Below are 27,759 nucleotides of genomic sequence, written 5' to 3'. Positions count from 1 at the left end.
CACCAGGCCTTGCTGCATGGAAGTGAGGCCCTCATGGCCACAGTATCTCAGCTCACCTTCAAGGATTGCTTCTCCCCCTTGCCCTGTTCCCCCAGCTCTGCCCAAGGAGGGATGGAGCACAACTGCAGAGCTCACTGAAACCACTCCTTCCAACAAGTTCCTGTTAAACACAGAGGTGGCTTTGAAGATGTCTGTCTTTCCTGCTGTTCCTCCAGTTATTGAAGGCAGGATTGTGCTTTTCAAGGCAGCTCTCAGGAAGTTTCAGCAGCTGAAGGCAACCTTGTTGAAATGTGCACAACCTGCCCCAGCAGCCCTGTGATGAGAGCCCCAGTCCCTGCTATGTTACTGGGCAGGCTGCACTGGGTCCAGACAGTTTCACCTGTGCATTAAACCAGACTTTATTAAAGGGGGGAGTGCAGTCAGTGAGCAGCAAGTGGAGAGACCTCTTACCCCAGCCCTGGCAGGGAGGCACTCACTCTCTTCACCTTGTTCTTTTAAAACGTCTCTTTTATTCACTCATCAAGAGCCAATAACTTATACAAATCATAGGAGCTTTCATTTCCTTAACTGAAGGAGTCAGCTTGGTTTTCATTGACTTGGCTGCTGACTCAGTAGCAGGTTAGGTCTTCAGGACAGAGTGTACTGGTCTTTGTTTCCCCCCCGAGTCTCCACCAGCTCTCTCCTGCAGCCTTTCCAGGAGCCCTCTCCCGCGCCGGGAGCGCGGCGCTGCGCCTCCGCTGCGGCTGTGGCAGGTGGCAAGGCACTCGATGCTGTGCAGGCCCAGGCACACCTGGCTGGCAGAGTGGCCACCACACCCTGCAGCCCCCCCAGCCCTTCACCCTCACCACTGCTCTCTCCAGGAAGCCATGAATTACACTGCAGCTCTGTGCTGAAGGCAGGGGCAGCAATGATTCCGTCTGACCGGTGTTAAACCAAATACCTCTGTGTTTAATTACATTAAGAGTTCCAGAAGGCTAAAACCATAGACAAAAGCACAGAACTCCTGTCAGGGACAACGAACTGAGGCTGCCACATAGTCATCCTCAAGCTTTAAACGGTGTCTAAAGCAACTTCTAAGTAAGTACAGTTTGGGATACTCATGTAGAACCTAAAGAGTGATTTTGGTTTGCTTTACCTAGCATGAAGGGGTTTTGAACACTTCAGTAACTTGGAACTAGTACCACAGTTGCCACTTTCCCATCTGCCTCTCCTCAGCAGATGTTTTGCTTTGCATACCAAGAGTAGATTGTTTTCCCCCCCAATAACAATGCAATCTAGTTTTCATAGTAAGACACAAAAGCTCTCTAGTCTTGCTCCTCTTCGTCCCCGTCCTCATCTTCATCTCCTTGATCTCCAGATTCAATGTCATCTTCATCTTCAACCTGAAATGAAGGCAAGCAGCTGCTGAGTGAAGCTGAAAGCCAGCCTAAAATGCTGATGTGTCAGTGCTCAGCAGAGGCACCTGTGGCCATGGCTTCTTGGCCAGGGGTGGCTGGCTGCTGGAGCTGTTCAGCACCGTCTGCTCTGCCCCATACATTCCACTAAGGGTCTTCACACATCCAGCTGCAAAGGCTTCTTGAAACAAGCTGCCCAGCAAGGCCCTGGGTTTGTGCTGCTGCTTCAGAAGCAGACTAAAGCTCTCCAGTTCTCACTTTTACTACCTCTGGAACCTTCCCTTTGCATTAACACAGCCACCGGCTGGAGGAAGCTGCAGCAAGGCCAGGCCCATGGGCAGGCAGCCCTGCAGGCACACATGACAGGTTCTCCTCACAGGAGCCTCTCTCAGCCCCAAGCTGGAGACTTCTCAGGAGGCATCATCACCTTTCAGCAGGGGCTGCCCATGTAAGTTGAAGCAAGCCAGGCAGGGTCAGCAGCCCCCACCTCAGCCCCAGGGCCCCGCTGCAGCCATTGCTCTGCTTACCGGGACCCCCAGATCCTTCAGCTTGACCTTCAGGGCCAGCAGCTTCTGATCCTGGTCAGCCAAAAGCACCAGCAGATCGTCCTGCTCCTTCTTTGACTCTGCAACTTCTTGCTGCAGTTTACTTTTCTCATCTTGCAAGATAGCAACTGTGCTACTGGAGGAGTCCAGGTGCTGCTTTAGCACTTCTTTTTCCTCAGAGAGGGCTTTGACTTCGCTCTGGCCACAGGACAAATCCACACATTAGCCACAAGCACAGAACAGCTGAGGCCTCCTTTCCTACAAGCACATTCCACACACCACCTGCAACAGCTCCAGCCCCACCAAGAGCCCTGTAGCCTTGCTCCCACACACTTCCTTACCCAAATCCCCTTATTACCAGCCAGGAGTAAGAGAGGTGGCAGTTATCAGTGGCTGCCTCCCAGCCAAGCTGGAGTGTAAAGCCATTTCCTAACCAGTTCTTTAAAGGCAGGCAGGGCCTACCTTTCCCAAAATAAAAAGGCAGGAGCTGCATCCAGATGCAGAGGAAACAAACCTCTTCCACCCAAAGCCTTTCCCAGTGTAGAAGCTCTCCTAACTGAAGGCTGAGGGTCAGGTGTCTTGGGGTGCTGTCCACCCACTACCAACCTTCAGGTCTTTTATTTCTTGCTGAAGTCTCCTCTCCACTTCTGAGCTGTCTGCTGCTGTTGCACCATCTCCTAACACAGGATCTGCAGCTGCATTCTGGGGACAGGAAATTCCACATCACAGCACTGAATGCCTCCATCCAAAGACAGCAAGCTAAGGCCTTACACAGTCTGTCCTGCAATTTCAAACCCTGTTTTCTTCTTGCAGCATAGCCAAGGTGTGACAGTTCCATGCATCCTGTGCTGGAAGGCATCAGGAAGCAGGTCTGTGCTTCCTGGGGTCTCAGTGAACAGGAGCACACAAACCCACAGGGTGCAATCCTTATTTCATAGGAGTGGCTCTCTACAGGGCTGCTAGGTTCTTCCTAGGCAGATCCTGTCTATTGGAGGCCACAAGGTGGGTTTTTTCCAGCTAAATACTCACATCTTTCTATGTGACTACTGAAAACAGCAAGAGTTTAGTCTCAGCCAGCCCTGCCCTCAGTTACTACCTCCAAAATGGAGCAGCTGTCTCAGCTACAACTGCAGCCTGGCACGAATTCAGGCCAATGGCTTCTCCAGGTACAAAGCCACCTTTAGCCAAAGCTCTAGGGAAGGCAGGCAGGCAGTCTGGAGGGTGGCAGTGAGGTGGTCTGACAACCACTGGCAGCATGGAGCACTTGAATGTGCCTCCACCTCACAGGACACATGGCCAGCACGTGTGCAATGGCATCTGCCTTCAGAGCAGCTGAGCCCTGACAGGGGCAGAAGCCTTCCCTAGGTGATCTGTACATCAAACACAGCTCTTCCCCACTCCAGCCTCTCTTGCAATAGGAAACCAAGGGCTGCAAGCTCCCTCTTTCCTCAGGAAGGATTTTCCTACTTAACATTTAGGACAGTGCTGGAGTCCCTTATCAGAGTATGTTCTCAGAACAAGCCTGAGCTGGGACAGCAGCTACAGACAGCACAGGCAGGAAGTGAAGTCTTCAAGGTTTAGTCCCCAGGGAGCAAATAAGGAACTCTTTCACTGGTACCATTATTTGTAGCTTTTGGTTCTCCATCTGAAGCTTGGAGATTTCTGCAGCCTGTAGCTGTATCTGACTCCTGAGCATTTCTAGCTCCTGCAGGACACAGAGGCAAAACATACTCTAAGTTAATTCAGTACAGCAAGGTGGTTATTCACAGCAGTTTTTCTTCCTTGCTACCAGAGGAACTGCCTCCTGGATGAGAGGAAAGCTGCAGCTCCCTCCAGGAGAGCACAGTGCCTGTTTCTCTAGAAGACAAAGCTAGTCAGCAACAGATATTTCCTCCCTGCTCTTGCAATCACTTTTCTCTGCCAGCCAAGGCTCAGCCAGGGTTCTAAAGGTGTTTCACACCACAGCACTCCCAGCAGCATCCTCCACACCCCTCCATCCTTGCTGCAGAAGCCCATTATTTATGGCTTGGCAAGGCACTATGAGCTCCCTGCTCAGAGGAACTCTGCTAGGTGGCTGTTGCAACAGCTGCCTTCACTGTCAGGACCTGCAGATACTTAAACACTTCCTCTGTGCTGTACATCCAATGTCTGGAAGCCTTCAGAAACGTGTTGCAGTTGAGAAAGAGACTGTGTGGGTCTGAGGAGCCAGCTGAATTCTCCTTCTTGCTTGGCAAAACCATCAGATCAATTTCTGGGTGTGTAACCTCCACACTCTCCAGCTGAGGGTACACCACCCAAAACCCCGAGGTGCTCAGGAATCTGTGCTGCTTCCTGCCCAAGCTCCCTTCCCACCCCCAGCTACCATTCTTCACTTCAGCTTTGCCTCAAGTACCACAAGTTCACCTTCTGCAGTTCATCACTGTGCTCCAGGCCACCAGATTTGCTGGTCTGTGAGGACTGCTCTGCTGTGCCCATTTCCAGCTGGGGGGATGTCTGTAACAGCAAGGAGACAAATCAGCCCCAGAGCCAGGCAGGCCAAACTGAGTCAGGCCAGAGCACAAAGCAAACCCTGTGCTTGCCTGACCACAGCTGCCAGCAGAGAGGCTGCACACAGGTTAAGAACTGCACCTCCCAAAGCCCTGATTGCTGGATGGGCTCCCCTAAGGTGGATGCAAAAGGCATCTCTGACCAATGCACAGCAGCATCTAAACCACCATCAATGTCTTGGGCATTACCCCCACCCAGGGGGAGGAGACACCTAGAATGACCTACCCAAAATACACTGAAGAAAACCCCACTGATTGTACAGCTGCACAAACTCCTCTTGGGGACAGTGGGAAGCAGCAGAGGCCCTGCTCAAGCCTTCTCCCACCCTGTTTCTGTTACCAGGATGCAGCCAGGTGTGGACTGTTGTGCTGAGACAGCACCTACCAGCTGCTCAGGCACAGCCTCCCGTTCCCTCAGCTGCCCCTGCAGCAGTTCATGCTTGGTTTTCCATTCTTCCAACTCCTCTTTCAGTCTGCTCACTTCTTCTGTCTGAAAGCCATTCACCTGGAAGGTGTCAGCATGGGAGTTGTGGTGCTGAGTGTCCTTTCCTGAAAGACAGTTTGTAACAGAGGTCACCAACTTCAAACCCACCCATTAGAGTCCTTCTTGGCCATCCTCCTCCCACCTCACAGGCCAGCAGAAGCCATTCCAACTCAGGAAGCAAAGCAGAGGATTAGAATTCTCTGTCAAGAGCTGTGATTTGCCACTCTTCCCAGGGGGCATTTGTGGCTGCCCCTGTGTGCTGCCTCACTCAGTTCATCCAAAGCAAGATCCCAGATAAGTCATTGCATGGAGGAAGGGCAAGTGTTGCCTCAAGTGAGGTTAGTCATGGGCAGTCCTGAGGGCAGAAGTACTTCCTGGAGTCAAGCCACATCCAGCTCATCAGGCATTCTCCCCTTGGAGTGGTTTCAGTACACTCTCCTGATTCAAGCATCCCCCTGGTGACAGTGACAGGCCCCAGCCTGCACATGTGCCATGCCACAGCTCTTCCCCACGTCCTGCTTTCATTCACAGACCCCAGCTTCAGCACACACCATGGCCCAGCTGTTCATCTGCTGAGGCTGAACTGCAACAACAGTCTTGGACCGACTTGAAAGTGCAGAGAGAGCCTGCACCAGCAGCTCCCAGGCACCCAGCTTCAGCTCCCCCACTTGAACAAAATTCTTTGCAGTGCTCCACATGGAGTTGAGCAAAGTGCATTTTATCTCTGTGGGAGGCTTCCACATGCTGCAGGACACAGAGCAGCAGGCCTGAAGAGGCAGCAGGCTGGCTGCTGCAGCTGCTCTGCAGCTTGCTGTGGAGCTTGGCACTAGCAAGGGTACTCTGTTACTCCTCCTGAAGCCTACCTAGCTGCACTTTGAGGAGATTGTACTGGTCCTTGTGCTGCTGGATCTGTGACACCTGCTGTGTAACTGTTGCTTGGAGCTGTTCATTCTGGGAGGTTAAAGTGTTAACTCGTTGCTTTAGCTCCTCAAGCTCCTGGTCCTGTGGAAGCAAAAGAGGCACTTGGAATAAGAGCACTTGTGAACACAGCACTGAGAGGAAGGCAAAGACAGGACAGCAAACCCTCAACTCCAGCAGTATGGGTCTGCTGAATGGCACTGAGAGCAAAGCCTCACACAGGTCTAGGTAGTTACTCCTGGGAGAGACAGAAGCCCCTCAGCAGGCCAACACCATCCCAATCTTTTGGAGACCTCCAGCATCCCCACAGCAGGGAAAAGGAAACATCTGGAATCTGATGAGTGCCATTTTCCTCCAGCACACTGAAGCCTGCAGCCATGTGTTTTGCCTCAAGAGTCATTACAGAAGCCTGTTCACTGCAGTCATCACACCTTCTGTGAAGTCTCCCTGGTGCTTCAGCACTGTCCCTTCATTCCCCCTGCAGCACCACACCATGTCCACCCCACAGCCCTGAACTACAGCAAGCTTCCCCAGCAGTCTGAACACTGACATTCAGCAGAACCCAAACTTGCCTGAAGTGTTTTGGGAAGTGCCTCTGCACTGCCAGATCCTTTGTTACTTGTTTTGGACCAGTGGGGAAACTGCAGTGGTGCCTCTGAGAGCAGGGCCCCCAGCTTCTGGAGGTACATGCACAGTGTGACTGCCCCTTACCTGCTCTCTAATGACTTTCTTGTAGTGAGTCACAATGTTGTCATGCTGTTCCAATGTCTTCTTAACCTCCTCCTCCTTTTTATCTTCCTCACTGGACTTGTAAATAGCTTTACTTATAACACCTGCCAGAAACAGTTTGTCAGCTAAAGCCCAGTTCATCTTTTTATGTGCTCAAAACAGTTTGAGCTCATGGCAGCAGGACCCCAGCCTGCACAGCTGCTCAGAACACTCCCCCCAGAACCCTCACACTGCACACCCAGCAGCTCCTCACCACCCCTGCAGAGAGGACAGTTAGCATCTCACCTTCCAGCTCCTTTACAAGCTTGGTAAACTCATGGTCAAACATCATGTGGTCTGGGCTAGAAAAGCTGGGCTGTGGCTTCTGAGCAGCTCTGGAATACAGTTCATGTTTGCTAATGAAGCCAAGCTTCTCAATGAAGTTCTCCCTGCCAATCCTCTTCTCAATCAGCTGCTTCAGCTTCTCCCTGGAAAAAAGACAGATCACAGTGCAACACTTGGCCAGAAACAAGCTCCTCCTCCCCTCAAGCTGGCTTCTGCTGTTTAAACTCTGATTATCTGGCTCCAGCCTTGACTGCAGCAGATGCTCTGCATGAGAGAGGCAGTGTTTCAGCAGCCATTCACATCTCTTCCCAGCCCAGGAGCACGCAGGGCAGGAGGAGCTATGCAGAACTCGAGGTGGGTCACTTACTCTGCGTTCCCTGAGGAGCGTTCAGCGCCTCTTGAGCCCCCATCAGCCCCTCACAGAGCCTCCCCTGCAGTCTCTCATGCCTATCCCATGCTCTCTTCCCACACCATACTCACTTCCTGTAATTTTCAAGGGAGTTGTCATTGTAGTAGATGGAGATGCCCAGCAGCAGTGCACACAGGCCTTGGACAAGCTGCTCCTCCTCCCCGAGGTTTTCAGCTATCTGCCCTGTGAGCTGGAGCTCTTGTTAAGGCTGAGGTACTTCAGAAGCACAACACATGTAACATTCTCCTCCCTCTACAAATTCCCAGTGACTCTGGATTAGGAAGCAGACAAAATGATGATGGAACCCCTCACAGAACTAGCTCCTGTTCTGAGGGGCTCGAGTCACCCGTGGTTCCCCTGAAACCTCTCCCTTCAGTAACACCCTGCTGAACCAAGGAGATTGAGTTGCTCCAACAGAGCTTAGACAAGGTGACAGTTTAGCCTTAAGTACCTCTGCCAGAGTTCTTCCTGAAAAGCAAGCACAGCAACAAATAGGAAGCCTCCTTCCTTTCCTTCCTTCCTCTAGGGTATAAGCTAAGTCACACTAAAAATAGCAAGGGGCTTGTCAGAACAAGGAGTGCACTTGGCTGGCAGCACGAGGAAGCCTTCCACTCTACTCCCATTAACACACATCTTATGGACAGCTCAGCATCCACAGGGCTCCACAACACAGAAACTGGGCAGACACTGCAACAGCTTGCCCACAGAGGTTGTGGATGTCCCCTCCCTGGAGGCATTCAAGGCCAGGCTGCATGAGGCCTTGAGTCTAGCAGGAGGTGTCCCTGCCCATGGCAGGGGGTTGGGACTGGGTGATCTTTAAGGTCCCTTCCAACCCAAGCCACTCTATCAATCTGTGAGCAAAAGGCTGGCTGTTCCCCCTGCCCCAGGAGGTGCCCTGCAGTGTGATCTAGATCAGCATTCAACTGTCACAGGAGTTTGCTCTGCAAGCAGGTGAAGGATACAAAGGGAATGTTGGCTGTGTTGTGGAGGAAGTGGGTGACAGCAATGGAGCAGTTGCTGAGCCAAGTGCAGAGCAACATCAGCAGTCCAACCCTGGTCTGCACTTTGCTGCCCTGGAAAGAGTAAACCCCCCCACACTGTTATGTTTGTGCAGTGGAAGACTGAAACACCCCCACAAGCTGTTCTCCACTGCAGGCTCTCACACACACCTTGGTCTCCTCATCAGACAAGCACCAGGCACATCCCTCAGGGCCCCCACTCGTTAGTTACACTGCACACAGCTTTAGTGGCACACAAATGAAACCAGACTGAACTGTTCCCACAGCAAACCAAGCAGCACACCCTAGGTGATCCTGCTTTCCACCTGATGATCTCCAGAGGTCCCTTCCAACCTCTGATGTTCTGTGGCCCCCCTCACTGCAAAGTACCACTATAAAATCCTAACCAATTACTTCTGCATTTCTAGTGAATGCTAGGGTGAGATGAAGGACCACACACACACACACCCACCCCAGTGAAGAAGACAAAAGGTGCAGCTGAAGTGAGGGGAGGCTTCCCTGTGAGGAGAGATGCACCACCAAGACTTGCCCTGCTGGCTGCAAGGTGCCAGGTGCTCTCACTGTCATTTCCTAAGCAAAGCAGCACAGCACTGGAGTGGCTTTGGGTTCAGGCAGGTGCCCACTCACCCTGCAAGGGGAATGCTAGCTGCACTGTTTTTGTTAAGTAGGGAAAATGACTTTTCACCCTGCAAGTGCCTGCCTTCTCCATCCTGTTCCCCCCCTCTGCTGCAGGCACTGCAGGCACAGCAGCGCTATGACAGACATCTGTTCCCACAGGCAACCAAGACACATCCTCCCTGCATGCAAGGCTGAGCTTCACACAAGCACCTGAGCAATCTGATGAAGTATCTGGAAGCTAAAGCCAAGTCTCAAAGGCAAGGCACAGATAACTGCTGGGAAAGACAATACACCTGGACAAGTGGTCATGGGGAAGAGACAGTGGCCAAACAGAGAAGCACCCATCAACAGCGTCTCTGCTGGGGAGTTTCCTGTGCTGGAGACACTGCACTGACAGCCCCTGTGCTTTAGAGCTGGAGGCAGTGTGGGGTTTAACTTGGCTGAGCATTAAACAAGCCCCAGAGGGCTCTGAAGAAGCCAATTTGCTCAGCAGAACAGCCAGTGAGCAGCAGCCTGGCAGGAAGATCCTCTGCAGCAGGCCTCCAACTGCCACTGCAGACCACAAGACAGACAGGAGTTGAGTCTAAATAGCAAGCTGTGAAGAGCCTGCCTTCCAGGGCTTCCTCCTGAGGTGCTGCTTCACCAAACCACCTCCTTGAAGGAGCACACAGCACAGAGAGCAAGGCTGTGGCAGCCATCCTTAATGCTGCACACAGAAAAGGCAGCAGCTGGCCCTCAGTCACCATCATCCCTTCCAGAGGTCCAGCAGAGCGCTCAGCACCAAGCTGTTGTGTTGCAGGGTGAGTACCACAAGCTGTCCTAGCAGGCACTGCTCAGTCTTTACTCCAGGTGTGGCTGCAGCTTGGCTGGGACCCTGCCATGCTGCTCTGTTAGCACAGATCACCTGCCTTGCTGCTACTCTGCTAGCTCAAGCTTTCCACTGACCCAGACCTCACTGCCAGTTGCCCAGTGCCCACCATACTCTGCTCTCCTCTTGCCCTCTCTGTTCCCCTGGACTGGCTTGTGGAGCTTTCCCCACCAGCACTACGCAGTCCCCTCACCCTGCTCTCTCAGCAGTCAGTGACCTCCCTGCAGCACACCACTGCCAGGTGCCTGCTCCCCAGGTGCCAGCTCTTTCCAAGCCAGTCTGGTAACACGTTGCAGAGAGAGTCACTGGCATGTAGTGGGGTTACCCACAAAGCCCAGAGAGGATGCCCAGGGAGCTGGCTCTGATTGTTCCAACACTGTCGCCAGCTCACATGCACTGGGGATGACCTCTGGCCCTGGGGATGACCTCTGGCCCTGGCAGCCTTGCACTGCAGCACACTGGCACATCCTGAGCTTCTCAAGACAACACTGGCACAAGTGTCACACTTGCAGCACGATCTGCTGGAAGCAGGCACAAACCACATCTGTCCCCAGGCACTGCCTGCTCCTCTGAGGCCAGAGGAGCTCTGCCTCAGGCTTTCCACCCAGCCCAGAACCCCCTCTCTGGAGAAGCCACACAGCTCTTGTTCAGACACACCATGGCAGCACTGCTGTGAGAGGAGAGAGCTCTCCATGGCTGCTGGGCTACAGCCCAGGGCTGCTCATGGCACAACCCCACCCCTCAGGACAGCTGTGAGCCAGGTGACACACAGAACAGAAATCCCACAGCAGCCACATTTCAGAATTGGTTTTGCTTTTCTGTGCCACAGATGACCAACCTAAGGCTTTAAGCAGCACCCTGAAGGTCAGACAGCTCCCTTCAGGGGTGTTTGCCAGTAATGAGATCCCTGCTAGCAACAGCTAGCAGCCCAAGGTTAAAACCTCTGCTAAGTAGAAGGTACCAGGAGGCCAGGAGCCAGGTTAAGCAGCTGGGGGGGTGTAGCAGTCAGGAAATCAGCACCATGTTCCCTCTTCAGACTGTAGCAGCTGCTGGCTGCAGGCCAGTCAGGAATTTCTAACAGCTGTCGTGGTTCCAACCTGAGCAGTTATCTGTTAGCTGAAGGAGTCTCCCCTGGGAAAGAAAGCACCCATGCTACCCAAGACCTTTAGGCCACAGCTTTATGGAGCACCCCAGAGAATGCCCTGCAGACACAGAGGGAGCTTGTTATGCTAGGAAAATCCCCAAACCCCACTGCCCCAGGAAGCTGTGAGTGGAAACACATCAAAAGCAGTTAAAGACCCCGGGAGGTGCCAAAGCTGTGCCGGAGCATACGTACCCGTCTGTCGATCTTATCCCCCTGCAAGTTACACACACATTACTGCACAGCCCTCAAGGGCAACACATTGCACACAGCCCCCCACACTTCCACTCCCTTGACTCAGCTCAGGCTGAGAGCCACAGGCAGTGTTCCTGACTCCAATTTACCTCAGACAAAAGCGCTGGGAAAAGGGTAAGGAGCGCTGGCTGCATTCAGTGCTGGAGCAGATAAAGGCAGGTGGATCCATCCCAGGCTCCAGCACTCTGCCATTGCTCTCCACTGCAGGAAAGGCTGATTGCAGCCAGATTAACTAGCTCAGTGTTATTACAACCATGTGGGGAAAACATAGCAGAGGGATTGTCAGAAGGAAGTGAGGGCTAGGAGATGAACTCCCCTCACTTGTCATTTGCAAAGGCAGGCGTGACCAGGTCATGGTCAGACAAGCTCTTGGCTTTGACCAAGCCCAGCAACCATCTTACACAAGAGCCTGGCATCCTCAGCATGTCTCCACTTAGCAGTTCCAGGTTAAAAGCCAACCAGGCACCACTTCAGCAACAAACTGTGCCTGCAGGTCCTGCCAGCTTGCCTTGTCTCTTAAACCAAGTTTAAGGTCTAGATGTTTTGGGGCCTTCTGCCTGCTGAGAGCAGAGACCACCAGGCAGCACTCCCTGATGCGAGCCAGCTCTGCTGCTCGCCTTGCCCCCGCAGCACAGAGTGCTTCAAGTGAGGCATAACACCGGGCTCAAGAGAGGGCATCCTCTTTCTGGTTAGCTTGGCAGACATGCCCTGCAGCAGTGCCCCTGCACACAATGCCTTGCAGAGGGCAGCAGGGCCCCTGCAGCCCTTGTTTTGCCCCAGGCAGGCTGGGTGGGAGCCGTACCTGCGAGAGGATGTTGGTGCACTGCTGCAGCAGCGACACCGGCGGGTTGCCGATGCTGGTGGCCAGCTGAACCCTCAGCAGCTGTTCCTTCAGAGAGGCATTCTCCTGCAAGGCGTGGGCCAGGGCCACAGCAGCACACCAGTTGGAGAGAGAGTCCGTGGAGAAGAGGCCCCCACAGAGCAGCTGGCCAGCTGAGACCGAGTTACCTGTAGCTACCAGAAGGGCCAAGAGGTACAAGTGAGATTAAAAGAGGCCACAGCAACATCAGAAGACATCAAAACACACTGACAGCCCAGAAAAATCAAACTAGTGGCATTAGAGAGAAATCCTCAGAGAGCTCTTGCTTGGAGCAGACACTGGAAGGCAGCTGCTGCACGAGGCAGTGGTGCCAGGCTCGCCTACCGTCGATGGTGGAGGGCAGCAGCGTGGAGACAATCTCCCCCTGGCCCTTCTGGTTCTTGTACAGAAAGCACTGGAAGCAGTAGAGGACAGCACAGCGCAGCACAAAGGGCTGCCTCTCGTTCACCATGGACATCAGAAGCACCACAATGGCAGGCCTGCCGTGAGAGGAAAGGGGAAAGCATTAGGAGGAGGCCTGGATTGAGGACAACCCCAGATACACAAGGTGAGTGCCAGGAGTTTTGCCTGCTCCACCTAGCTCCATTTCAAACATCTGAGCACAGCCTCTGATCTTTGCACACAAAACCCAACAGCAGATTCAGCACAGATGGCTGCAGTGAGCCAGTGCTCCTCCATGGGATTTCCACCTCCCACCAAGTCCCCTGCTGCTCCCTGCCAGCCTCAGGAACACTGCAGGAGATGCCTCCTCACACCACCAGCAGCCCGTAGCGCTCCTCTGCTCCCCTCACGCTCACACGTTAAGATCTCATTAAGCTAACACTTGCTGTTCCCTAGTCTGAGTCCCAGATACCTGTTTGCTTGCCTCTAAATCCTCTGGCTGACCCTGGCAGCTCATCCCAATCTGGGAATTCCTCAGCTATTGCTCACTTCACTTTTCAGGTGCCCCAGAACAAATCAGATCAGGTGCCAGCACACCTGACACCTTCATGCTCCCAACCTAAACCCAAAGCTGTGGCTCTGTATCGTCATTCCAGACTCTGCCTTCCACCAACCCTCTGCCCATACCAGTACTTCATTACCCAGCCCACTTAAAACACTTCTTTTCCTCTACCTTGGGGGGTTAGAAGGTGCATTTACAGAGGCAAAGTAGTCTTGATTCATCTGGCATCCTCGAATGACCTCTGAGACAGTGTTAATGGTCTGCAGAAAGGATACAGAGATGGACAGTTAGTGCCAGGCATAATCTACTCCCACAAAAGGATCCCAGCTCTCCCTGACAGCTCAGCATCAAACAACACATTCCAAGTCACAGCACAGGGATTAATGCAGTAAAACTCCTGCAGATGAAATCCAGGCAGCTGGCAGCAGTGAAACTAAGGGTAAAGGACAGCTCAGCCAGCTCTACTGTACCCAGGTACCTACGTGGCCATTTCCTCTCTCAGAGCAGCTTTGCTGTGTCAGCCAGGCAAGCTGGACATTGGAGAGGAGTTGAGAAGTGAAAGCTTCCAAGAGAGAAAAGCGCTGGACTGGAGGCTGTGCCAGAGGAACCAGACCACACACAGTGTAAGCACTGCAATTACCAAGGGAAAACCTCATCCTGCACTGCACTGCTGACAGGGCTGTCCTGAAGCTACAAACCCCTCAGCACTGGAGACCTGCTGAGGTAGAGTACTTCTAGACTCTCTCAAGAAAGAAAACCAACAAAAACCCCATCCCCAAAACAGGGACAAACATCAATCCATTCAGCCACTCTGGGACAGGCTGAAACCCAACACAAACCCCAGGCAGGTCTGAAGGGCTCCTGGCTGCAGAGCATCACAGGAGGGACTGGCTTCTCTCTGTGAGGAGCCACTCTGGGACAGGCTGAAACCCAACACAAACCCCAGGCAGGTCTGAAGGGCTCCTGGCTGCAGAGCATCACGGGAGGGACTGGCTTCTCTCTGTGAGGGGCTGACAGCTCTGGCATCTGAAATGCTCTCCTAGCAGATCTGATCACATCAGGTTGTCTCTGCAGCAGCCAGTCACCCCTGCAGAGTCCTGCTTGCCCCTCCCTCCATCTGCCTGCTCCCCTCTTACCTCAGTCAGGATGTCAGCAGGAACCCCCGTGGCCATCAGGATGGTGCAGAGCTGCTGCAACAACCCGCAGAGGAACATCGCCTTCTGACAGCTGCTGGTGGCACCAGGAGGGTTGGTGGGAGACACCAGCACCCGCACCAGCTAGGAGCAAAGCAACAGTGGTGTGTGAAGGGAGCCTGAGAGCTTCCCAAATGCACAAAACAAAACCAAGTTCAGCCATAAAACAGAATTGCTCCTGAAAATGGAGGCAAAGAGAACAATTCGCTAGTTCTGAGCTGGAGACAACCCAGACTTGGCAGCTCACTGTGACACTCCACTAATAATGCACTGCAAGAGAGCTGAGCACGTGCTGAGATGGACACTGAGCCGGTGCAGGAGGTGTTCTACCTGCAGCATTAGATGAAGATTTGTTACTTTCTGAGCAGACCACCCGCAGTTGTCATCTCCAACCTCAAACCAGGGCTTCATGCGCTGGATGTAGGAACCTTCCTTGAAGAAATTCTGGTTGGAGTTGTTATTCTTCAGCAAGTTCTGTAACAGGAGGAGACAATCTTCCACCACTATTCCTGGTGAGACAAAAACCCACAAGATGAATGTGAGGGTGGCAGAGGGGAAACTAACCAGCTTCTCTGTGCACCACTATGGAACAGAGCTCTTGGTTCTTGACAGGCATTAGGTTTGGAGGCAGAACTGAACCTCCTGCATGGAAAAACCCAAGGCCCAGCACATTCCTGGTGTTTCTTATCACAAGTCTGAAGCAAAAATCTTCTTCCCAAAGAATACAGGTTGGGGAAGTTAACTGGGTTGGAATAGAAAGAACTTCAGAGCAAGCCTCACCAAGAGCTTGGGGACTGAAGTGCATCTACTTCAGAGGCTGCACTCCTGCCTCTGCACCAGCACTAAAACACAGCTCCCCAGCTGAAATGCAGCAGTTCTCCCTGGCTGACACAGCCCACTGCCTACATCCTCAGCTCATTTCAAAGGTACTTTGGGGCTTACTTTGTGGAGAAGCAATTGTAGAAACAGAATCATAGAATGGTCTGGGTTGGAAGGGACCTCTGAAGGTCACCCAGCCCAACCCCCTGCAGTCAGCAGGGACATCCTCAACTACATCAGGTTGCCCAGAGCCCTGTCAAGCCTCACTTTGAATATCTCCAGGGATGAGGCCCCAAGCACCTCCCTGGGCAACCTGTTGCAGTGTTCCAGCAACCTCCTGGTGCAGAACTTCTTCCTAACATCCAATCTAAATCTGCTCTGCTCTAGTTTGAAGCCATTGCCCCTTGTCCTATCACTGCAGGCCTTTGCAAACAGCCTCCCTGCAGCCTTCTTGTAGCCTCCTTCAGGTACTGGAAGGCTATTAGGTCTCCCTGGACCCCTTAGAATGAGCCAATTCAAACTCTACTCAACAATAGGGGGTTTTTGTTACTTCCCCCCCTGCCCCCCCCAGGCTTTATCTGTACTGAAAAAGCCCCAGAGCTGCTCATCAGCTCTGTACTGTGAGAAGAGCAAATCTCCAGGCAGCTCTGTCTGAAAGGCAACAAGAATAAAGGCAGTCTGCTTCTGCTGGGATGATTCCAAATGTGGACTTAACAGAAAGGATCAGGGCTTACTCCCTGCACTTGTGAAAACTCCCTGGCAATGCCAGACTTGGGAGTGGGAGAACAAAGAGAGAGCAGCTGTCACCTTCCCCCTTCCCACAGCTGGGCACCCAGCCCGTGGCAGGGCAAGGGACACAGGAGAGGGGGCAGAGAACTCTCAGCACTCAGGAATTTAACAGACCAAGTCCCCTAAAATTATCAGCTGCCTATAAATAGCAGCTTTGCTTAACCCTTCCATGCCAACATGCCTGAAGGAATTCATCTGGGAGAGCAGCATTACCTGCTCCTGCAGCCCAGAGAAAGGTCACTGCAAGTGACCCTGTAGCGAGCTGCAACTGGTATCAAGCTCAGACTGTGCTGCTAGTCAAAAAGAGCTCATGTTTGCTCCTTTTTTTCATCCATTATTTTTTCCTCACCCCAACAGCTAAATGCTTCAGCAAGGAGCTGACCAGGAAGCTGAAGTCAGCTGTGAGGCTGAAGGAGCTCAGTGAGCTGCCACTTCGAGGCACTCCAAGCATCCAAGGACCGTGCAGGAGGAACGCAGGCACTGAACTCGGTGAGTGCCACATGCTGCACACACATCCCTGACACTGCCCTTCAACAGGCTTCAGCCCAGCTGCCACACACCAACTCATGCACACGTGCTCAGAGCAATTAACTCCTCAGGACTAGTTTTCAGGAGATGCCAAGGTCCTGCCTGCTTGCTCAGCCTGGTTCTGCTCCCTCTGTTATGACCAGGCTGTGTCTCTCAATCCTGCTACCCCTTAACTCCAAGTGTACACTAACATCAGCCTGTGAATGCTGTCACCCAATGCTCTGTGCAGGAGCACAAGGCTGTGAGTAATCTTAGACTTTCCTGTACCTCCATCGCTGTTTCCCTCCTCAGTTATAATGTCCAGAAGTCTCTCGAAGGCATTTTCAAAGGCAACAATCTTCTGTATGGCTGCATTACTCTTGGTCAGTTGCTGTAACAACAAGACTCCCTTGACAGGTGGGGAGAGAAAATATTAAGCTTAGCTTTCCTGGCCCTGCCTGGCCTTTCACAAGTCACAGCTCTTAGAAGAATGCTAGATCAGCAGCACGATCCTTGGCCAGGACCACAGGACAGAGCTGCGTGCCCTGTGCCTCAGCACAGCTATCACACCCCACCATGGACACCACCAGCAGCTCCTCAGGCCTCACTGCACCTCAGAACAGAAGCACAGGAGTGCTCCAAAGGGTGCCATGAGGCTCTACAGAAGGAAGAAGGAACTTGTAAAGCACCTCATCTCCCTTCTGCAGTACTTAGAGCATTCTGGCAGCTGCTGAGTCAAGAGAAGAGCTGAAGCGAACCTGACAAGGCAGGAGACAGATCAGCTGACAGGGCAGGGAAAGCCCCCACCAGGATCAGTGTCTGCAAGAAATGCACAGCAGCAGTGTGCCTTTGTGTGAATCATGGCAAGACACCCAAGAGCCACCCAGCTCAGCTGAGGATTTCAGTATCCCCAAGGAGCAACCAGGATGACTCTTCCTGTGCATTCATTCAACCTAACCCCAGTCATGAAGCAGCACTCAGCAGTTCAGCTGACAGTTACTACTTGTGAAGAGCTCTTTGCCCTCTACTTACATCATTTCTTATCACCTCCCTAGAGTCTGCTAGTAAATCCATCAGCCTGGACACACCTGCAAGAAACACATTTTCAGAAGCATGAATGAAGGAGCAGCTTTTTCACACTGGAGGTCTTGAAGACACCTTGCTGAAGGCTCCACTAGCTCCCCCCCCCAAGCCCCACCATGCTGTTTGCCAAGCTTCCAGCTTCAAGTTATGAGGAATAAACTCCAACACTGACCCATGGGGCTGACCAGAATTATCTGCTGCACTTGAGGTCCCTGCTGCTTTAGGAGAGATGTAAGGAGTTTCACTCCAGGCCAGCGGACATGGAAGTCAAATTCCTGCAAAAGCAGAGAGGAGAACAGGAATCAATTCCTCACTGTTCAGCTTTCTCTTCTGGACACCACAGAGATAAGGAATTTCTTCTCCTGCCCAGCTCTTTCTTCACCCATCCTATCAGAGCACATGGCCAGCATTCACACACTCTCCCATTCTGTGGCTCTTCACTATCAGCAAGGGGAATTCCCAGCAGTTTCCTCTCCTCTTGCTCTCTGGGACAGCTCCCCTAGCTATTTCCTCTCCCTAAAAGTCAGTCTGACCCTCCAGGTCCATCCCATATCGCCTGAAAATGCAGGAGGAAAGAAAAGCCAACCCTCTTGCAGATCCCTCCAGATCACCTCCCCACCCAGCAGGACAAGTCCCTCAGCCTGCCAAGCAGGGTTCTGCCACTCACCTCCACAAGACTGAGCAAGAGTGTGACATTTTCTTGCTGCTTAATGAAAATCTCTGTGAACTGACTCCCCAAATCATCAATTTGCTTTGGTAAGTTTTCCTCTGTAACAGTGAAAAACAGCACATTAGAGAACTTCAGCTGCTTGCCACTTTTATTCCTGCTTGAAAAGGGCCAAGGTTTAGAGCCACTGCCCTCCTGTGAATTCTTCTCAGAACAAACACTGACAGCAGCTTTGCACAAAAGGGAACACCCACATCATTCTAAACTTAACACGAAGAGGGGACCAAGAATCTGCTAACCAAACTCATTTCAGCATTGAAGAATCCTCTTTCCATTGATGGGACCCAGCCAGATTCACAGTTCTCACCCCCACAGTTGCCTGCTACAGATATAACCAAGCACACTCTGAAGTGAGCAGAGAATTCAGTGAGAGAAAGAGAGAAGCCTCCAAGTGGCTCCATTCACATGCAGCTGAGCTGCTCCAGTGAAGTTCCTTGTAAGGACTATTCACTGATGTGCAAGAGCTGAGCACATTTCAGAGCAGGGGGCTTGAAGTGGGAAACCATCCGAAGCTCAATGGCTCCAACATCTCACTGACTTGCTTTGGTTCAGCAGAAAGGATCTGAACATCAGGACAGTGAGTTTGAAACAGGTGAGCACCAAAACCTCTCAGTCTTGAAATGGGAATTCATTCCAGAGGCAAAGAAGTGCCAGGCTGTCATTCACTCCTCAGATGTGTGGAATTGGGTTAGATCATAAATTTCCTCTTACACAATCATTTCCTGCACGTTTGCTGCACAGACTCAAAGCAAAGGCAGAAGCAGCCCACAAAGGAGGAGAAAACAGGCAGAGGGCATCTCTGCACTGCTGCTGAGGGACAGCTTACACAACCATGCCACAGAACACCCCCAGGCAGGTTCTGCTGGTTGGCACAGGGAGGGAATTTCTGCTGGGCAATGGAGAGCAGCTCTAGTTCAAAGGGAGCTTTTTACCATGCTCTCCTTTGGACAGGAGGAGAAGACAGTTTGTGCCACTCCAGCCCCAGCTGAGACCATGGCTCTTCAGCTGCTTGGCTCTCAGGAGGGGCAGCACTTCACTTGTGCAGCACACCACTGGCCACTCCATATGAGGTTGGTTCTTTGCTAGGTTGCTTCCAGGCTTGTCACAACAGCCAGTGAACACAAAGCAGCAGCAAGGGGAGCAGGCCACAGGCCACCTCCAGCCAAGCACCCTTCTGCCTACAAAGCCCCCTCTCCTCACACACCTCCTAGACAACCTGCTGCTCTGCTCCAAACAGAGCACACTGCCAGCTGCCCAGGCCCCTGCTCTGTGTTCCCATCAAGGCAGAAAGCCCAGCACTCCACGAGGAGCTGCTGCACAGGCCCTGCTGTTCCTCCCCTGAGCCTGGTCAGCCACACAGAGGCACCTTCAGCTCCTGCTGAAACCACAGGCACAGCCTGAAGCACAAAGCACAGGAGACACCTGGGAAAGCCACTGCATTTCTGAGCAGATCCAAAGGTCTGACTGGGTTGAGTGAAGGCAAAAATCAGGACTCCTGTCTGAACTGCAGGATTGGCAGCCCTAACAAACCATTAACAACTGAGCAGCTCCAAGAGGGGGCAAAGACCACAGCTGATCCTCAAACGCTGCACCCTGCAGGGGTATGGCAAAAAGTGAGAAACCCAAGGCCTCTGCCACGAACATTTGGTGCCAAGGAAACAGTCCATTCAGTCAATCCAATCCAGCTGTTGGCAATGGCAATTCAGAGCAAGGTGTCAGCTTGTAAGAGCTCATTTGTGTGGGTCTCCCAGAAAGCAGAGAGGTTCATCCTCAGTTTTCCTATCAGTATTTCTTCTACTGGATTTAAAACAACAGAGAGGTGAGGCAGACAGAAACAGGCAAAGCCAAACTGCATCCTCTACTTCTGTGGACACAGCAGAGGTCATGCAACCAGCTTCTAGCCACAAAAATCTACCCATTCAGAGGGCTCAGAAAAGGAGAACAACTTCCACCTGCTAGGTTAGCTCTTAGTGAGTCACTACCAAGCAGCACTGCAAACTAGAATTGCAAATGGAGAGGTGAAGTGCATATTGACAAAGCCAGCTGGGAAAAGGAGACACACAGAGTTAGTGGTAGCAGTGAAGACCTTTCAAACATGCATTGCTTAAAAGAGACACTGCAGGCTGCTCCTGTGCAGCCTGTTTGTGCTGAGCTCCAGGGCTTCCCAAGGACAGAAGCTGCTCGCCAGCTTCTGCCCATTCAAACCCTGCACACTGTGTCATGGCACCCTAAACAAGACTTTCAGCCTTATTGCAGTCTCTGGAGACCTGCTGGCATTCAGCATGTCCAAATCACACCAGAAACCAAACTGGGAAGGCACTTCAGCTCCAGAGCAAACATGGAGAGCAGCCAGCAGACAGCCTTGAGGAAGCTCCGATGCAAGTCGCCAGTGTCCTTTTTAAGCAGCAGGGAGTGTTACAGGTGTGAGTAGCAACTAGGCCTAAAGCAAAGTGCTGTATTGACATAAGTAAAGGGTTTTTACCTTCAGAATCATCTGTCAGTGCAGACACAGGGAAAAGAAACAAGAGAGAGGTTTACAAGTTGAACAGCTTTCCCCACAGCACAACCTACAGCACAACCCCGGGCTTCCCGCGGCCGGTCTACAGCAGCAGCTCCTGCTTTGGGTGGTCCTTGTGGAGGGGCTGAACTCTACCACCCTGCACTCTGGCAGCAGCAGGGACCTCACACAGCACTCAAGGTTGTCAGTTCTTTGCCCTTCCTAAGAGAGTGCTCTAACACTCTTGTCAAGTCCATTATCATGGCCACTGCTGTGAGCATGGACTCCCCAGCACTGTGGAACTCTGATCTTGGTCAGAAACTCCTCAAGATCAGGCAACTGCATGAACAAGGAAAAGGGCAAGAGTGGGAGAGGTGGTAAGAACGCAGCACTGAAGGACTTCAGCTTGCAAGTCTCCTGCAGCTAGGTGAGACAGGAGAGGTGATGGCAGGAGGCCCCAGGAAAGGCCACACTGCACAGCACAGTGCCAACAGCCTGGCAGAGCTCTGCTGGAGAGCCCTCACCTACTTTCTGTAAGGTTATTTACCACCTATTTACCTCTGAAGAGAGATCTTGAGGTAAATACTGCAGCCAAGAGACTTTTCAACCCCAAGGGCAGCATCACCTCCCATTCTGCCCATCCACAGGAGCACCTGCACTCACTGCATGGGATGGGAACTGAAAAATGAGATACAAGGGCTGGGAAAAGACCAGAGAGGCTCTTGAGGTCCCTGGCAAATGCAGGATGTTATGAGCCCACAGACATTCAGCCTTCTCCCTGCTGTGTAGCCTTCTCACACTGTACTCATGCCTACCCATGAGCTCTGATGGCTTTTGGACAAGCTGGTCTGAGGGGTTTTCATGTTCATTCCCCAGAAGCAGAAGGGAGAGCCTCAAGGCTCTGGGAGTTGCTGTTAATGTTCTCCCCTAAAGCCCTGGGAAGCCAGCCCATGGCCATCTGGATTAGACTGCCAGCTTACACAGTGATCAAGCCAAGGCCTGACTGGCAAACATGAACAGAGGTGGCCTGCAGCAAGGGCCAAGCAGAGGGTCAGCTGCACACAAGGAGACTTGCAGCACTGTCCCAAGAGCTGCCCCACAGCAAAGCAAGTCTGGGCATTGGTCAGAGCATGACAGGTCATGGGTTGAATGAATCCACCAAGGGAAGCAGCCCACAGCTCAGCCAGCTACAGCTCCCAAGCACTTACCTTGCTCCTCCTCTTCCAGGTCATTGGAGATGACGTTGTAGAGGGTGTCCAAGGCATAGCCAATTATTTCAGAATCTGAACTGAAATGGAAGAACACCTTTCCTTAGTGACAGATTGCCAGCTGCTCTTACACACTGTTTGCCTGCACAGGCAGCTCCCCCTGCAACATTACACCAAGTGAGAAGCACTGATCTTGACACAGTGTTTTGCAGTCCCACAGAGCCATCCCTGGATGGAATCAAACTCCCTTTCCCACTTCCATTCCCTCAGGTGGCCACATCCAGAAAGTCTGGTGACACCAGATTGCCACAAGGAGCTTCAGTGTAAGCATGTCACCCATCTCCTCAGTCACTCCTTCCAAACTGCTCCTCAGGCACACCAGGAGAAACCTCTGGGAGGGACTCAGACTCCTTCTCAGAAAGTCACCAAAGCAGCTGCAGACAAGCTTCAGCCCCATGCCAGGACAGGCCCTCTCTGCTACCCAGTCAACAAGACCCAGGGGACAAATGCTTGCACTCCTAAACAGGTCAGCTTCTGTGTCACCAGCTCAAGACTACACCCAGTTATTAAGGGGTTTGGAACTCCAGGCCTTCCCAGGAAGCTGCTGGAGAGCCACCCTAACCCTACTTGCTTACACCAAGATTCTGCTCCTAATAAAGCCCTGCTGTAGGAGGGACCTGTTCCCTCTGAACAATCCACAACCCCTGTGTGAGTCTGGGGGCACTGTAACCCTGTCTGCTGCTTGCTTTGTTGCCCATACACCAGGAAAGTGTGAAAGCACAGCTGGTCAGAAGACAAAGGAAGAGAAATCCCCACCACAAAGCAAGGCACTTCAGTGTGGGAGGCCACACCTCAGCTCTTTTCATGTCCTGCCCAAGCAGCAGAGCAGCACACTGCCAAAACAAGACCTGCCATTCACACTTTGCAGCACCTGCTTTCCCTGATCTCCAAGGCACACAAAGCCAGGCCTCCACACCACAGGTAACTCTGCACTTGAAGAGGCTACCAGGCTGGTTTAGAGCAGAGGTCTAAAAACCAACCTGACCAGCAAGGCTAACCACCAAGCCTCAACTGAGGCCAGCTACCTCTCCTGGACCACTAATTACAGCTGACAGACCTCTGGCAGATGCTGCAGTCAAAACCCAAGAGATGTCTGAAGGTGCTCCAGCAGGAGACAAGAGAGAATGGAGCAATCCATACCTACATGTCCTGTGTCACTGCAGCAAGGGCTTCAGCAAGCTGGCAAGGTGACACCTCCCCTGAATGCCTCCCACACCACATCAGAAGGCAGAAATGATCAGGTGTCAGGGCAGCTCTGTCATGCTGGGCTCTGAATGGAATCCTTCTGCTGATGTCCTCCCAGGACACATCCCTTTTTCCTCAGCATGTCACTCAGTTCCTGCCACCTGCTTTAAAGCTGGGCTAAAATGGAAACAAAGGTGAAAAAACTCTCTCCTTCCCTGCCAGAGTGTTAAGGCAAAGCAAGTGAAGGAGGCTTTTAGTCCACCCAGCATCTATGCTCAGCTCCCTGCTCCTCTCTTCCCTTTGCTGCCAGTTAGCTCTTTGACACAACCCCACCTGGGGTTTCCTTCTCATGATCTGTAACATTCCACCTCTGAAAACACACAGAAATTATCTGCTGCAGACCTGAGCTAACCAAGCTGCAGCCTTGCTCCTCCTTCCCCTTGCTAGGGAAATCCCAGCAGCTGCAAAAGAGCAAGCCAGGGTAGGTGTGGCAGAGGAGGCCTGGTTTCCCTTGTCAGGAGGAGCACATCAGTATGAGAGCAGCAGCCTATCTTTGCTGCTCACTGCCTTGCTGCCACCTGCCCTTCACCACACACACTTTATTGATCCTTTTGCTCTGTAGTGAAAACAAATCAAGCAAGAAGTAGCCTTGCAGCCTGTCCTGCAGCCATGGGAGATGCAGCCCTTGTGCACTGCAGCAATCCAGCGTGAGCCACTTCAGGCAGCTTCCCCCTGCTCACTGGGCTTTGCTGAGGCACATGAGCAAGATGTCAGCACAGAGCTCCCTGAGCTGCCAAACCAGCAGGGAGCTGCATGGAAGTGAGGGCACCCACAGCTTGTGCTGCCCAGCCAGGGTGTCTCAGGAGTGCTTTATCTCTTCCTCTGAACTAGGGCATTTCACTGTCAGAAGAGAGAGAGGCAATAGCTCCACTGTCAAGAGCAGCATGGGAACGCAGGGTGTTTGCCATGTCATCAGGCACAGCATGCCTGAGAAGGAGGAGGTTTTGTTGGCCATAAAAAACTGGGAAAGTAATGGAAAACCTATCCCAGGAGCCATGGCATTTATAGGGCCTCTTACAGGGAGGCATGAGGGGCATGTGACAGTTCCCAAACTCACAACTAAGAGCACAGCAACAGCTGATGTTTGTGCCTGACACAGGAGATGCCTTCTCTTTGGTCCCTGTTAGCTTTCAGACTGTCAGAACTGTCTTGCTGAAACTGAAAACCCTTGTTGTGCAAGCAGCTGAAAATCCAAGTGGACCCCTTCCTCTGGTGGACCCTTTCCTCTGGTGCCTTCTCCCACACCAGTAGTGAAGTGCCATTGGCCTGTTCCACAGCCAGCACCAAAGCTGGGCCAAAATAATCCCTGGTGGGATGTGGCAACATCTAGAGAGCAGGAAAAAGTCCCCTCAGAGGTCACAGACCCTGTTGGTGTTACAACACAAACACATGGCACCAGCCACTGGTGGGGGGGGTCTGGAGCAGGCACAGGCTGGCTGGGGGCTGCTGAAGGCTCCAGGGTGCTGCTGCACATTGCTGAAAAAGCAGTGAATGACAGCAGGCTTCTGTGGAGCAGCTTCTGCACTCTGAGCAAACAGGAGATGGAGCTTAAGGCAATCTACAAGTAAGCCATGGAACAAGTGGAGTGATGTGCTCACTGCAGAGACTGTCCCAGGGCAAAGGCTGTGGAGAGCCTGAAGCAGCAGTGCAGACCTGGGGACACTCCAGCACAGGCTTCTCCTGAAGCCAGGAGATGAAGCTGCTCATACCAACAGCTTCACAGTTAAGCTATCAGCATGGCCTATAGCACAAAGAGCTACAGAAAAACTTGATTTACTGCCAGGCAAGTCAATGATTAGCACAGCCACAAGGCTGCAGAGGGGAAGGAGGAAAGACCTACTACTGCAGAGCCAAGAGCTGTGCTTAGCACTTCAGATTCCATGGGAAGGAAAAGTGGATTCACCAAAATCAGGAGATGCACTGCAGATGAAAGACAGCCCTTTGTTCCCAGCAGCCACAGGGACAGCAGTCAGCACAGCCCTCAGAAAGAGCTGAGCTCTCATACCTGCCTGAGGTGGTCTGAAAAACCAGGTGGCTTTTTGAGGAGCTGCTGATTTCCCAACGAGCTTATCTGCATCAGGAAACCATCATCCCTAACCAAGGCTGCTGCAGCTTTCCATACTGCCATTGCATATTCCAGCAAGACAAGTGCTGCTGAAGATCAAACAGTTGTGCTGCTTCAGCTACCCCATTCCTTCCTGGGAAACACACACATGGAAAACGAGTTTGCACTTGTCCCTGCTCTCAGGTTACAGCAGCCTGCACACCAGCAACCCCTCACCCTCAGGAGGGAATCCCATGGACTCAATCCACACTCTGCTGCACACAAACACAGCAGCTACAGGCACACATCCCAGGCAACAGGCAGCTGGGGTGTATCAGCTCCAGCCAGCACAGAAACAACCAGCAGTAGCTTCAGGGTCGAAAACCATCACATCAGGAGCTCGACCACCCTTCTTCAGGTGACTGGAAGAGGCCCTGAAGCTAAGCTGGGGAGGACAGCAGAAGTCACTGCTTGGGCTCCAGCACACTGCTTCCCTGGTCCTTCCATATTTCTCATCAGAGCAGACCTCCTGCAAGCTTCAGCTTCACACCAACAGTCAACACCCAGGACCAGCACAGGCAAGTCTCTGACATGAACACAGTGACATGTGAGAAGACACCTTGAGCTGTCTCTCAGCTCAGTATGTCAGTCACTCTGGGCACCAGGGACAGCTGAGCATGCAACTCCCTCATCAGTTACTGAGATGAGCTGGCTCTGGTTTATGCTCTTACAGCTGAAAGAGCTCCAGAGCCTCACCTCCACCTCACCAACACCCAACAACGTGCTCACACCATCCCTAACACCCTCCTGAACTCAGCAGGCACGGGGGCTTCAACCAGACCTCTCCAACACTGAGCTGCTGTGCTGGCCCACCACAAACACACTCCAGGAAATCCAGCCACCAGTGTGGGGGGTGTGGAAGGCAGCATTTTTCCAGCTGCAAATCCAAGCCCCCCAGAGGTGGAGTTACTGGTTTGAAGGGCAGCTCAGGTCACGAGGGACATCTGCACAGAGCCCTAGCACACACCAATTCCAAAGGGACAACTGAGCCCAAAAAGCCCAGAAAAGCCCTGAGTGGTGCAGGCCAGCATCTCCCTGGAAAGGAGATCAGCAGAGCCATGCCTCCCTCCCTTCTCAAAGTTCAGCTCTGGCTCCAGAGCAGAGAAGTGGAAAGCAGGCTCCCTGACCTCATTTCTGAAGGCCTTCCCCTTCGTGTCAGGGACAGTTCCTCCTACAGGTAGACTTGGGCTGTTTCAAATACTGCAGATGATTGAGGCTGTCAGTTGGGATTTTCCTGTCCACAGCACTGGAAACTGACCACTGAGAAGCTCTGGTTTAGACTGGAGATTAGGAAGTGACAGTGAGGGTGGTGAGGCGCTGGAACAGGTTGCCCAGGGAGGTGACAGGTGATTCAGTTTGTCATCATGAAAAGCTGCTCTTCCAGTTGTTAGCCCAGCTCCCCCAGCGTCACTGGTACAGAGAACCAAGGTTGCAATGGTTCCAGGAGCAGATAAGGGCCAGCTAATGGTTCCAGCAGCAGATAAGGGCCAGGTTATCAGCCAGAGTAGCTGCCAGAAGTCAGCCACAAGCTTACCGGTCAGTCTGGAGGACATGGATGAGGTGCTCCATGGCCTGGGTGCCCACCTCCAGCCGGTATTTCTGTGTGGGGAAAGCAGAATAAGCAATGGTCCAGCCTGAAGACCTGACTCAGCTTCTGAAGCAGAGCTACGGGAAGCCCCCGGGGCTCCTGAGGAGCTGGCTGCTCACCTTGGACAAGGATTTGAGAGCACGCACGGCATCCCGCCGGTCATCCAGCAGCGTGGAGGAAGCCACCCGGTCGCACAGCTTCTGGATCTGGGAAAGTACGACACAGGGGGGTGAAGGACACGGTGCCCCCCGCAACCGCGCAACGAGCCCAGCCGGAGCCGCGACCGCCCGGGACTGAGCCCATTCTCCGGGACCGGGCGAGACTGTCACGTCCCTGCGCAGAGCACGGTGCTGTCACAGCACCCCCGGCGTCCCGGGAAGGGCACAGGGCGTTCGGGAAAGCTGCCGGTCCCGCAACGGCAAGGCGGGGCGCGCAGAACCGAGAAGCGCCCCGCGGAGCGCCGGGCCAGCGCCGACCGGCCGCGAGCACGCGGAGCGAGCTGTCACCGCCTGGGCCGGGCCGGCACCGACGGCGGGGACGCGCACAGCCGCCGCTGCACGGGCGCCAGCCGCAGCTGGGGCCGCCCCTGCGCTTCCCCAGCGCCCGCCGGCAGGGACCCCGCCGGTGCCCGCCGCCGGCTCAGGCGCAGCCCCGTTCCCCGGACTAGGCCCCGCCGAGCCGCGGCCCGCCCTGCTCACCGTCTCGGCGCCGGAGGGCTGCGGCCCGGCGCTGGGGCCGCCCATGACACCCCGCAGGAAGTTCATGGCGGCTGGGCTCGGACAGCGGAGCTCGCCCCGCGCCCCCGGCCCCCGCTGCTCCCGGAGCCGCCGCCGCCCCCGCGACGGAAGCGGGCACCGCGCCTGCGC

The 27,759-nt window shown here is 53.2% G+C and overlaps 1 protein-coding gene across 4 annotated transcripts; it reads right to left on the bottom strand.

The window, feature by feature from the left end:
• Positions 1–431: 431 nt before the first annotated feature.
• On the bottom strand, positions 432–27,719 carry USO1 (USO1 vesicle transport factor). 4 transcript variants are annotated; one of them, XM_068165761.1, is made up of 25 exons: positions 27,592–27,719; positions 27,013–27,099; positions 26,840–26,904; positions 21,897–21,976; positions 18,132–18,232; positions 17,637–17,739; positions 17,414–17,469; positions 16,670–16,790; positions 14,597–14,775; positions 14,210–14,350; positions 13,245–13,333; positions 12,455–12,609; positions 12,053–12,264; positions 11,191–11,211; positions 8,312–8,422; positions 7,421–7,539; positions 6,902–7,083; positions 6,599–6,720; positions 5,833–5,971; positions 4,871–5,034; positions 4,343–4,432; positions 3,558–3,644; positions 2,546–2,641; positions 1,922–2,137; positions 432–1,382 (listed from the first exon to the last, which is right to left on the bottom strand). In XM_068165761.1, the coding sequence occupies exons 1-25, from the start codon at positions 27,655–27,657 to the stop codon at positions 1,305–1,307; spliced, it is 2,880 nt and encodes a 959-aa protein (XP_068021862.1). In that variant the 5' UTR covers positions 27,658–27,719; the 3' UTR covers positions 432–1,304. The 4 variants fall into 4 exon arrangements, with proteins under 4 accessions (XP_068021862.1, XP_068021863.1, XP_068021865.1 ...); XM_068165762.1 differs by having other exon boundaries at positions 12,053–12,258; XM_068165764.1 differs by lacking the exon at positions 11,191–11,211 and having other exon boundaries at positions 12,053–12,258.
• Between the last annotated feature and the right edge of the window lie 40 nt (positions 27,720–27,759).

The sequence above is a fragment of the Melanerpes formicivorus genome, unplaced genomic scaffold, assembly GCF_026170545.1.
Source record: "Melanerpes formicivorus ecotype bairdi unplaced genomic scaffold, bMelFor1.0.p_v2 SCAF_92, whole genome shotgun sequence".
NCBI classification, from domain to species: Eukaryota; Metazoa; Chordata; class Aves; order Piciformes; family Picidae; genus Melanerpes; species Melanerpes formicivorus.
The sequence above is the reverse complement of the archived record's forward strand: the minus strand, read 5'-3'. Positions and strand labels throughout refer to the sequence as shown.